Raw genomic sequence first — 13,654 nt, forward strand, 5'->3', positions numbered from 1 at the left:
TATCATCCTGGAGGACAACTTCAATTATGCACTAGAACATGTCACACAACTCTTGTTCAAGTAGAAGAGGTCACTCAGTGGAGATCCCCACCAGGCAACAGATGGTGAAGCACCTACTGCAAAGCCACCACAACTGTAGAGCTCCACCAACATTAACGTGAGCCCCACCTATGTTGCTCCGACCTGAAACAAGATTTCAAACTGAAGCATTCGGTGATCACTTGTGGCCCCTAGTGGCTGGTTAAGAAGAGTGAGAAATCAGCTGTCGGTGTCAAAAAAAAAACAAAACAGAATTACTGCCTCACGGTTGTTTGTCTCCACCAACCAGTCAAGTTACGGTTTACATCCATGTTTGTCCACACTCATATAATGTCTCGAGTGAAGACTGGAGTAATTTAATATGAAACTTACCACTAAATTGACCTGTAACTTTGGGGAAATTTACATGTGTGATTCCAATGAATAATTTCTAGTGAGAAACATGTTGTCTTCGCTTAGAGACTATTTCTACAGAGGAGGACAGAGGACTGATAGAGAGATGAACATTATGATGTCAGTGAAGCTGATCTTTGACCATTTGGATATAAAACATTACTTCATTATTTTATCCTATTAGATATTTGTGTGTATTTTTTCATAATTAGCGTATGAAATCTTGAACACTATTCCTTTGGCCTTTGACCACCAAATTGTTATCAGTTCATTTTTGAGTCCAAGTGAACATTTGTGCCAAGTTTGACGAAGTTCCCTCAAAGTGTTCTTGAGATACCGTGTTCCCAAGAACGTGATGACCAGGAAACATAATGCCATAAAAACATAAAGACATAAAAGTCATTAAAAAGGTTTTTCAAGAATGGTGAGTCACAGAGGTCCAGCATACAGTGATGAATGCACACACACACACACACAAAAAAAAAAAAATCAGGCTGATCCATCCTGTAGTATGCAAGATTAGCTCCGGACAAGATGCAGATGTGCTGATCGTGCACTCACTCACAAAAGGAACCGCTTACATGATCCCCTCCCTTTTGTTTTGGGCTATTTTGCCTTCATCAGCTGGCTGGTTTCTGACCTGTGAAACAGCGTGTACTTTTGACCCCAACCCTGGCTCCTACAAAATATATTTGCATAGTATTATAATATGATTTGAAGGAAACTCAGTTGCTGCTTGCAGTTTTTTTTCTCCTGAAAAATATTTATCAGTGAAAGAAGTGCTTCATTCTTGTATGAAGGTCGCTGGATGGAGGTCAGGAAAAGATCATGATTTTGGTTAAATATTTATACAGGAAACACTTTCTGTCAGTCATTGCTGATTTACTAACCTTGACAAGTTATGTCAGGGCATTTATAGAACCATAAATATTAATTATCCTGTAGTTACAATGAGTGCCTATGGGAAAACAAGTGTTATCACTGCACATTTTCAGTGTTGCATTTTGCAGTTTTGCTAAGTTACTCATCAGCATGTTTACTTATTACGGTTGAAAACATCATTTGTGTGTCATTTTGTTTGCATTTCATTGCCGTTGCACATTACTAAAGATAAAGCAGCCAGTATTTCATGAGGAAAAAATGCACAAATACACAAGTAAGAAAATAAAAACACAAAATAACACAAATATACACATGTAGCAATTTTTTTTCCCCTCTTTCCTATCCCATTAAGTATCTTATGACCCAACCCGTGCTCCACATTAGGTCCTGCTTTTATAGATGACCGTGTCACTCTTACTCTCAGGAGCATCACTTTACAGGGCTCACATATGTTGTTCTGATATGTAATTATATTGGATATATGTCCGCTTTCCCGACACTGACACATTTACTGAATGACTGATTCATGTGTCTTGATCTTATAAATAAATATAAAGTTCTACATCTTCATAAATACCAAAAATGTCTGGATTTGGGGGAGAAATGTGTATAAAATGATGCACAAGACATTTAGAACAATTCTATCTGATGAACTAGTGCAGTCATTCATTTATTATTGTTACATAAAAAGAAGTAATTCAATAGATGTGCTGTAATGTATATAGGGTGTGTTGCTCAAGGTGTTAAATTCCTATTAAATTGATTAAATCAATAAATGGATGAAGTAGATTCAGGATAAAAACAGCTGACTGTCTGCATCGGCCTGTTGGTGTGAAGTATAGCGAGGTGCGAGATAATGTCAGGGTGGGATTTTTTATTTTATTTTATGATGCTCTTCTTTGTGACATGACTGAAACGCTTCGAATGAAACCTTCAGAATCAAATAAGTAAGACAGTCTCATGGTGGAAGATTCATCTGTAAAGTTGAGAACTTATCGAAGTCTCCACTCGACACTTAACTTTCCTCCCGCTGCACTCTTTCTGTGTGTCTGTTTTCTCCTCGCTCCTCTTTTCATGTCACATCCAACAGCTCTCACTTTTCACACATGCAGCTCATATTTGCATATGCATGTTTGTATGTGTATATATTATATACTACTGTGTCTAACTTTATATATGACTGTGTTTGTGAGTTTGCATATGAATACATGTAAATGTAAACACTTTTTATTTAATTTAAAAGTCATTAGTTCTTGACATCTTTGTTGTTTGAACCACAGAACATATACAGAGTGTGTTACTTTTCTTATTACCGTTCTGATTTTCCAAACTCTTAAAGCAGTTAAAATTTGCTCAGGTTCAGTGCTGTCTTATTATGAAGAAGACAAGAGACTGTAACTATGGATGATTTATGTATTAACATATTCACCTCATTCATTCAGATCAGATTTAAATTTATATTAAAATCCTCCTACCTTTTTTTGCCACCTAAATTAGGAACTGAGTTAAAATGAATGTTCCCAATTTTGAAATATATTAACTTTTTGGTCAGTTTTTTTTTTTTTTTTTTACCCTCCATCAGAGCCAGACACTCAGAGCCTCACGTTCAAAGATCTTGGATTATTAATCTGCAAATTATTTGGACTAATTCTCACCAGGGTATCCAGCCTCATTCTGTGAATTTAATACAAAATGATTCATCGAGTAGATTATTATCAGATAAAACTACCATCATTGTCTCTTCTGTGTGTTAATGTTCAGATCCCACATCCATTGCAATAGACACAAGTTTTCTAGAATGTCCAGATCTGTGAATTCATCTGACTTCACCTGAATACACAGACTTCTTTGATTAGATGTCTCAAAGCCAATCACAGTGTTTCACATCGGTGGAGCCACACCCCCTTTCTCAGCAAGCATGACCTACCAAGGCCCATTTTATTCTATTAATCATATTGTTACAATACATATTGTGTTTAAATTGCCTTTAAAGTAAATATTAGAAGTTATATTACTGAAAAATGTTGAAATATCATATGAAAGATTTATAGCTTTTACTGAGCATTAAACAAACTGTCCACACTGTGAATGCTTACTTTATTTAAATGGTATCTTTAACTTATTAAACATGTATTTGTTTACACTGAGTTTCCAGTACTTTTTGCCCTCAAACGTATTTAATTCTATACTATTTACTTGTCTTTTCTGAGTAAGTTGGTAACAGTAACACAATTTGACACAGTTAAGTTATTTTACTTATTTTTCCCAAGGAAATTTTTGGAGTGAACTTAACTTGATAGAAATTACAGTGCAAGAATGGAGGGGTGATCTGGATGTTATTAAAGAGAAAAAAGGGTGTGACGGCCCCTCCCTCTCTGGTTCTTGTTCCCGTTGTTTCTCCTGCGACGAGCCACACCTGATTCAAGTCTTCCAGATTGATCCCCCTTGTTAAATCTGTATCAGAAGCCTGGACGTTTTTTCCACCTCACACTCTGACGCGAAATAACAGTCACCTCAAGCAAGCGCTCGCTGCACCACTGATAACACTGATTAACGTACATCATTCACCTTAAATATTGGTAAAGTAAACTCATTTTTATTGTGACTATTATCATTTCTACTATTGGGTGGTTTCTCTGGTTCAGAATCTGTGTCCAGTGCAACGGACAAAAAATAGATGCATTTCAATATTTTCTTAATGTTTTATTCATTTATTTTGGTTGCTAAAATCAACCGCTATATATATATATATGTTTTTTGTATTAAGAATAGGACTGCACAATTAATCACAATATTAACAAAATTCTAATATGGTCAAGTCAGAACCAGAACCAAATCACAACTTTTTGAAAAAGGAAGATTGTGTGAGAGAACAGCATCATAATGAAGTACTGTGATGCTGTGGCCCACAAATCCGGTTCCACAAATGAGAGGAAACACGTTTGTTTGGTACAGACCCCATCAAATATCACATCATGACAACTTTGATCATTGAAGTTTCAGTAAAAATTAACATTGTAGTGCAAAAATGATCATTTCCACTAATAGTCTCACACATTGCAATCAGAATTTCAGTCCAAAAATCGCAGTAGGACATTTTTACTGCGTCTTGCAGCCATAATTTGGAACATATTTGGGTTCTTTGAGCTACAGAAGGTGATGTTCCTGTGTTACTCAAACACATATTAAAGAACAGACTTTTTCCTCGCCCCAGATTCAGATATTGCGAGTCTAGGTTGGCCTCCAAAATTAGCAGCCTGTAACTTTCAAGGCTGCCGCTAAGATATGAATTCTAATGCTCTGTAATAAAGACGGACCCTTACCATAATTTAAATAGTGGATGGCTGAATTAAGCAGCCTGCTGCATATGGAAAAGATCAGATATGATGTAGCTTTTTTTTTTTTTTTGTTTCAGAGATCCATTTCTGTGGACACAATGAGCAGACTTCAAAAGACCTGAGTGATCAATAGAGTTCATTAATGTTTATTTCATGAAAAGAACTGAATAGACGGTTAAGCATTAATGCATGGCTGCACGTTAGATTTTTCATTGTCTACACGGTCATTTTTATTGCTGTCTGTAGGAATATTGGTTATTCATGAATATCAGGTGCTCTGCCATGACAAGAAGAAAGTCGTGACTTTGATAACTCATCCAACATCTCATTGTGTGCTATTATTTTCTTTATTAGGTGTGTACATAGCTAGGTATGGGCAGATGTATTTTATGTTTTGATGTTTCTCTTTGTAATATGTCTGAAAATCAACTGCATATTGTTCCATAAGAGGTGCAGCAAGAGAGGATTGCATTATTCCACTCAGAAAAAAGTGCTTTCAGTCAGTCTGCGTTCTCTGTTAAAGCTGCACTAGAATGGACCTCCATCCCAGCAACTATTATAGAAGTGGGCACATACAGTTCATTTTAGTAGCTTCATTGCACCTCATTGTCCTCCGTCTGTCTGTGCTGAACTCGCATTCTTGCTATAGCCAGTTTGTCTTCCTGTGCCTGGTTCTGTGCATGCTTTTTATGCCTCTGCTTCTGCTTTTCATGTTTCACATAGTGTCTGATAATACAGTACAGGGTTGTCTGATGTCAATATTTCTATGAACAGAAAATGGATTGTTCAGGTTTTCTGACACTGAGCTGTGTGAGGCACTTATTCATAGTCAGTGTATTACCTACTGCAGATGGTGGTCAGCACACTCCCAGTTTGGAGAAGCCGCAGGAGTACTGGTGTAGGAAGATCAGCAATGCACTACCATGGACAGGAAATCATGCTATATTTGGAATATTTACTCTGCTTTACCTTGCCATCAGAAAGCCTTTTCTAACAGGAAACTGCTGCTAAATAAGCCTCTCTCCAAACCAACCAAACTCCTTTGGAAAAATCAGCAACTTTACCTCACAGAACACACCAGTTGCTGGTCTACCACTGCCTCAGTCAGCTGGTTTGTTTGTGTTCTTATGTGACTTCTGTCTTTTAAAGGGTCGGTTTGGATTCACTGAATTCACACAATGACAAAAACTAGCTAACTGATCAAGGCAACAGTAGAGCAGCAACTCCCATGTTCTGTGAGGTAAAATTACTGTTGTCAATGGAGTCTGGTTGCAAAAAACAATCAATATCAATTTAAGTGTGTATTATATTTAGAATAATTTCACTGATTTACCTTGCTGTCAGACAGCTTTTTCAGAGGGAAAAGGATATGTAAGCTAAATATCACTCTCTCAAAACCAACCGGCCTCCATTAGCAAAATCAGTCATTTTACTTCACAGAACATGGGAGTTGCTGGTCTACTGGTGCCTCAACCAGTGTGTTTAAAAGGTTGGTTCAGATTCACCAAAGTCACACAATAACCTAAACAAACTAACTGATTGCAGTAGTAGAACAGCAACCTTTGTGTTCTGTGAGGTAAAATGACTGATTTTGCTCATGGAATTTGTTTGGTGTGGACATAGCAATATTTGTCTTATATAATGGAAGTTTCTTTCTTTTCTTTCTTTTTTTTCTTTTGTCTTTTCTGGTGTTATAAATTACAAGCCAAATATCGCTCCCTCCAAACCAACCAAACCCCATTGGAAAAATCAATCATTTTACCTCACAGAACGCAGAAGTTGCCGGTCTACCACTGCCTCAGTTAGTTAGGTTTTTTTTTAGGTTACTCTGCTACTTCTGCATTTGAAGGGTTAGCTTGGATTCACCAAAGTCACACAATAACACAAACGTGGCAGCGGTAGACCAGCAACTCCTGTGTTCTGTGAAGTAAAATCACTGATTTCGCCTATGGAGTTTGGCTGTTTTGGAGAGAGTGATATTTGGCTTATATAACTGCTGTTTACCACCAGAAGAGAAAATATAATATTCTAAATATAACATACACTTAAACAGATCTATCCCTTTTACATCCCTCGTTTTATTTGTTTTGCATGTCTTGTATTATGAGCCTGTTTGTTACATGTTTTGACAGTGTGGTATAATGGAATGCTGCATGATGTTAGTATTAATATTAGTAGTCTCTTTTCTTTTCATTGTTCTGTATGCTTATAAATTATCTCAGTAACTTCATTTCTGTTTTATGGTGATTTTGTAACATGTGTCCATGGACTACAGATAGAAAATAGCCTTTTTGCTAACTCAAATGCATTTACAGCCATGTTTATTAATGCGCAAACCAACAAATAACACAGGTTTAAATCAAATTTTCAAAAAGTCTCATGGTAAAATATTCATTTGTAAAACTGAGAAGTGATCCAAGGTTGTTTGGAGTTGAAGATAAAGCATCCTCCTACCCACCCATCCACCCGACACTTAACTTTCATTCTGCTGCACTCTTTCTGTGTGAAACTGCTGTCTGTTTTCTCCTCTTTTCATGTCATCCTTTCAAACATCCAACAGCCCTCACTTCTCATGCATGCTGCTCGTATATTTGCATACATATTTGCATTCGAAGACATCGCGCTCATTTCCTCTAAATTTCCAGGAGACCAGCTGCTTCCCGAGCAGCGTCTCTTCCTTCTCTCGTGCACACACACAGTCTTGACTCTGTTCCCGTTCAAACTGCAACACTGCAGGACAAACACACACACACACACACACACACACACACACACACACACAGTAGCTTTCATTTCAAACAGCCTTGCCTGATAAGAAATGTGGGTAACAATGTGATGTCTGCATCAATAGGCCACTTCAGCCCAACATCCAAGAGTCACGTGGGATCAAACCCACATCAAAGCCTGGCCGACGCCATGATGAGAGCCCGGCAACAATGGAACAATAATTAAAGCCACATGGATATCCAACCGCCCCCTGTCACACACACACACACTCACATTTATATCTCTCCTTCTTTGTCACAGAAATAGAAAGAGCGCCGTTTGATGTCTGTCGTGACAATACACCAGCCCTTCCAAATCTTGACAAGCAGCTACCTGCCACACAATATGTAAGCAAGTCATTTCCCAGCCATTTGAATGCAGTAAACACATTTCGAGCGCTCTCATCCACTAAGCAGCCAATCATTATTTCGGGGGCGAGGGGAAAGCTGTCATAGCCGGCAGTAATGCAACAGCGATACATAACAAAATGCCAAAGCACTTCCAATGCACTGTTTAATTAGGCGATATACAAGAATATGCTTTGGCTGCATCGATTCAGCCACTTTTTATCCATTCATGAGCAGTCAGGCTCATTTACTTCATTTATGATGTAATTAATATCCAGAACGAGCTCTTTTTTTCCCTCCACAGTAGTCTTTGATTAATGTTCTTATTTTTTTCTTGATGGGACTGCTCCCTGCTCAGTGTATGGATGGATTACTTTAACTGTTTGAGGGGAAGAAGGGATGTTTAAGCAAAAAATGTCAAGTTAAATATGAAAAAAAAACTGATGCAGGGAGAAGTGATGGATGCTAAAAGCCTTGATAGTCTTTGATAACACTTTATAGTAAGGGTACATGAAATATGAACGCGTGCATGACGTTATGCATGAAAAAGCAGGAATTAACTTGTGTAGTACTTCATGTACTATCAGGAGTGCACTAGAATTAACACTGCCTCATGCATGACCTAATGCAACAGCTAAGGTACTTCAGTCGTCATGATTTCTGAGTTATTAATGATGGTCGTGTCCTCTTCATAGGTAACTCACTAACGCACTTAAAGAGCCAGGGGAAAAAAACTGACCAATCACAGCAGTGCACATGTAGTCTGATGCCTTTAACACTGATAAATAAATAGGATTAATTACAGCATAATTGTGAAATCATATATATTATCTATTTGTTGCCTATGCACACTTGATAGGGAAATTATCAGGCGATACGATACATATCATGATACAGGGGTTACAGTTCAATATATTGCGATACTGTAAGCAAGGTGATATATTGCTTTTTTAAGTTTAATTTTAGGAAAATCTGTTATCGTATAAAGAACATGCCACCATATGCATAAAATCAGAGTAAAAAATGTTGCTTTAGCTAAATAATTGATTGAAATGGAGTCCAAAATTATGATCTAATTTGCATTTTAAGTTTTTTTTTTTTTAATTCATAATGACTCAAAATACAGAAGACTTAATTTGAAGGGCCACAGACGTGATGAAGTAATGAAGTAATGATGTAATGCTTAGTTACATATGATTACAACACTTGGGCTGGGTTGCACCACCTTGCATTTTTAAACCTGATTAAATGATGGTTTAACTTTAATTATATCACACCAAACTTTAAAACAATCTTAAAATGAAGAGAGATTGAATCCAAACCTGGGTTTAGTTTTCACTCTCAGCCAAGATTAAGTTTAATTCTGTCATACCAAAAACTCCAATTTAAGCTGTGCTCCAGTATTGTCTTTAAACTTACACTTGAGGGGGTTTAACTGTTATGATGGCTGCCCCTCTCAGATGATTGAGCAAAATAATTACGTTCCTTATAGAAACCTTAAAGACTCAACCCAGTTGAGTTTTGTGATGCGTCTCTTCTTTCTTTCAGTCCAGTTGATCTATTAAAACAGTCTGCCAGCTGCTGCCAGGCTGTCTCTTTTCTCCTCGCTGTACTGTTGTCCATTTTTAAATCTTCCACTATTGGCCTTATTGCTCCAATAATTTGTCCAACAAGTTTTTCTCTAAGGAGGAAAAATCATGGCTTCTCTGTCGAGCACTAGTATAACAAGGCTAACTGACTATATTGTTGTCACAAATATTGATTTGTCAGTATTAATTCTGAATATTTGAAATGTTTTCAATACTCATTTTCCTCATATTGATACAATGCTATCAGCTGCTGCAGTGTTTCAGTTGATAATAAAATACTTTGACTATGGTCAGAAGTAAATGAACTTGATGCTGTTATGTTAAACACACAGTACTATTAACTTTACTTAATTTCTAAGAGTAGTAATTAGATATTTCAGTTATTTTTAAAGGCCTGATCTAAAACAAAAAACAATTCCAAAGAGGTGAGGTTTCTCATTGTAGCCTTGTTATATTTATCCTTTGATAAAAATCTAAAATGTTATGCCCTCAGTGTTGCGTCAGTTTTTCTCTGTGGTCATAAAAATGGTATTTAATATTGATATTTTTCAAGGTATTGTATTGAAGATAGAAATGAAGTATCATGACAGCACTACTAGCTGGCAAACAAGGCAGCATTTTGTTAGCTTTTTAGCCAGCTAGCATAAAATTTCTCTCCATTTTGTTACGGAAGTCTTAAGTGTTCCCTTCTCTTTGTACTTTCTGAGTCCAGCACTATTTTTTTTCTTTCCTTCTTTCCATCAGATCTTTCTTTCTTTCTTTCTTTCTTTCTTTCTTTCTTTCTTTCTTTCTTTCTTTCAGTCTCGGCTCTGAAGCATCTCCATACTAATCGAACTCTGTTTGATTTATGTTTGAAACAATGAACTTGGATTCACTAAACTCAAATTAGTTTTAATTGTGCAAAGATCTCTGCTTACTTTTTTACCTGGGTTCACTCATTTTAAACCAAGTTTTGCTAAACTCTGTTCAGAACTCATCTTAGATTAAATAAATCTTTGTTGGTGCAACCCTGGCTGGGAATTCAACAGAATGCACATACACTACAGTGACTGTTTGTTTTTTGTTTTTTTGTTTTTTTGGCCTGTCCCTTTAACGCTACATTTTTTAAACCTGAGTAAATAATGGTTGAACTTTAAATCATTTTGCACCAGAATTCTTTCAGTTTTTACTCAAAACCCCAGATTAAATATTCTTAGATTTTTGAAATGAATCTTTGCTGGTGCGACCCCGTCTTTGAATTCAGCAGCATGCATGTGCACTGCCGACTGGTCAGGTCGTTGCCTTAATCTCTTTAGCTGCCGTCTTACCTGTGAAGAGGACATGGACATCATTAACAGGCCTTAACACAGAAATCATGATGATTGAAACTACCTTAGCTCCTGCTTTAATTACCGAATTGCATTAAGTCATGCATGAGATACTCTTATACATTCTTGATGCTCTTGACTACTACACAATGAATTCCTGCTCTTTCATGCATGGAGTCATGTATGAATCCATTATATTTAATGTACCTTGGCTGTAAAGTCTGTTAACAGTGGTTCCTGATCATATGAGGGGGTTCTACTTGAAGTGTAACTGCGTGTGAAGTTTTTGATCACTTCCAGGCAGCAGCTGGAGGTTTTTGAAGGTCACACCATGTTGTCCCCCCTGTCAGAAAATGGGTCAATAAAAAGTTGGAGCATGAGGGCCTGACATTGTCTCCAGGGCTCAGGCACGACGCCGATGACATAAGGCGCTTGTGCGTAATAGCGCGGATACTTGTTGGATGCCCTTATTCCCTTTATGAGTGGGTGTGCTTAAAACAGAAACTCGCACAGCTCTTGATGGGAAACAGAAAAGGAGGGAGGGAGGGGGGAGATACCTCTTCGGCATCGACGTCCTCCTCGCTGTCGGTTGGTTCGGGCGCTTTCACGAACCACCACTGGATCTCCAAATAGACGGACGCGGTTCCGCTCTGGAAAGCGCACGCCATTTCTATGTTTTGTCCCTCTTTAACCGTCATGTTGGAGGGCAGATCCGTGAAGCGACCTGCAGATGAGAGAAGGAAGGAAGGAAGGGAAGGAGGGGAAGGAAGGAGGGGGGGGGAGTGATATGATGTGTGATTTCTGCACGCAGGCACAGAAATACCCATGAATTAATCACTTAAATGGTCCGCTCGCTTTCGCTTGTGGCTGCAGCGGCAGTCGCTGAGTGCGTTGCGCCGTTCCGTCACGGCAGCTGTGTTATTGAAAGGCAGAGCGCTTGATAAAGGTGCGTTCTTGTTTTTAATTGAAGGAGATGACGGGGGGGGTCCCACCTCCCCTCCCCTCCTACCACCACCACCCCCTAGTCACAGATACTGACGCGTCTTCATCTGGAATTTACATAACGCACAGTCGCACCATGGATACATTATTCAGATATTTAATTACCAGCAGGTTGGGGAGTTTCTTCTCTTCCCTCAGTCCGTTTTTGCGCCATTTTTGGACTCTTTGCCACCGCGATTAAATACTAAATAAACTTGGCTGCGCCAGAAGGAGGGCAAACACATGAAAGCACAAGCAATAATCAATGAGTTCGGTTTTAGGGAGGCTAAAAAGGGGAAAATAGCCCAAAGGAGAGCGGTGGCGACGCGGGAAAAGATGTTTGTGCGTGAAAACTTTCACACCAAACCGTCATTTTAATTGTGCATAAGAAACCGCAGCCACATTCCGACTATTTGAACGCCTTTGAGCGTGTACTCGTGTTTTTTTGGGGGGGGGTTATGCAGCTGCAAGGAGAGGCAGTTTGAAAGTGGGATCTCAGTGCACCGTCGCTTTCAGGACCGCGGACAGCCGCATGCAGCAGGAGCTGTCCGCGGTGCTGAAATCTGCGGCTGCTGGCTCCACTTTTTTACGCAGGGAAGCCTCTTAAAAAGAACTTCTGTTTCTTTGGCACGAAAGGGAAGAAAATGCGGGCGGAAAAGCAAGAAGGACGCTCACTTGCGCACGATGTGAAACGACTTGATTTCAAACAATCACCAGTTGCATTTTTTTCGTCATCACGGGGGTAAAAAAAAAAAAAAAACCCGCAACCTTTTTCATCGTGTGCTCGCTTTTCCCCTTTCTGGCTTTATTATAATCCACCTCACTTGAAATGTTCCGCTTTCTACAGCCCCCTTTGCTTTTCCACAAAGGCTGCGCACTTTTAACACTTTCTCCCACCGAGCAGCAGCCTCCACCATGCAGGGCAGCGAGCCCGACACGATGACACCGTTTGAGACTGTTTGTTAAGAGAAAAGACGCAGATTCTTACCTTCAAAGGAGAATCCGAATTGCACGCAAAATCCGGCTAAGAAAACAAATCCAACAGTATCATGAGAGGTCCACATCATTCCAATATAGAGGGGTTGGTTTTTTTTACATCAGCCGAGGGGGGCAAAAAGACGAATCTCTCCCAAAAAAAAAAAATCCACAAACAGCCTACACACCAGCGAAATCAAACTGGGCGAGTGTGTTTGAACGGAGATTGCCGAAGGTGGAACATGCTGCAAAAACTACAGCTTTTTGTCGTTGCCGAAGTTCTTTTTATTCCGCCTCTCTCCGTCTCTCTGCAGGAGACACTGTCGACTGCCTGGCTCTGCTGAAGTCTGTGGAATAACCGGTGCTGCGGTTTTCGTCTGCGCTACCGGAGAGACGTCAGTCTAGTGGATCACTGTGGCATCCACACACTCCACACCTCTGCGAATCTAGTCCTCATCCGGCCCCTCGCTGTCACCTTGACCGCTTGATTTGAAAATGCGCCGCGCGTTCCAGCGCCAAACGCAGAAAACTGCATCTTAGTGGGGGGATTTTATTTTGAAATTTCTGTATAATGAGCGCCAAACGATGTGAAGTTTGTTTGTTACTTTTTATATGACAGATGCTTTAAAGGCCCTCCATCAAACCTACTTATTAACAAAACACAAAGAGAAAACTTCCCCCCTGAAAGCCATTAAATTGAATAACATAAAGAAGTGTGCGTATTTAATGTGGGTGTGTCCAAATGTGAGTACTTATGTAGTCAGGAGACGCTCCGACAGCCCGTCTCACAGGCTATAAAACATTATTGTAGCATTAGATCACTTAAAAAAAAAAATCATAGAAGAATTTAGTGGAAACAGCTGATCTTTTCTTTTGAACCTAATGTAAATACATAATTTTTATTTTATTCAAGTTATTTAAACTTAATTTGATCTGGAATCAACTCATCTTTTCTCCTTAACTTGATTTAAATATCCAACTTATATTTATTCAAGTTGTTTAAACTTAAACTTTCTAGTATTTATACTCATAACTTA

General features: G+C 38.8%; 1 protein-coding gene across 1 annotated transcript in view; it reads right to left on the reverse strand.

Moving 5' to 3' along the window:
* Positions 1-13,298, reverse strand: part of vstm2a (V-set and transmembrane domain containing 2A) — a 133,331-nt gene extending 120,033 nt beyond the window's left edge. Inside the window, exons 1-2 of the mRNA XM_084710342.1 lie at positions 12,631-13,298; positions 11,219-11,385 (exon numbers count right to left, since the gene is read on the reverse strand). Of these exons, the coding sequence (XP_084566468.1) occupies positions 11,219-11,385; positions 12,631-12,709 (246 nt within the window). The 5' untranslated portion in view covers positions 12,710-13,298. The remainder of the gene's footprint in view (positions 1-11,218; positions 11,386-12,630) is intronic.
* Between the last annotated feature and the right edge of the window lie 356 nt (positions 13,299-13,654).

The sequence above is a fragment of the Lutjanus erythropterus genome, chromosome 21 (genome assembly GCF_056507025.1).
Source record: "Lutjanus erythropterus isolate fLutEry1 chromosome 21, fLutEry1.hap2, whole genome shotgun sequence".
NCBI lineage: Eukaryota > Metazoa > Chordata > Actinopteri > Lutjaniformes > Lutjanidae > Lutjanus > Lutjanus erythropterus.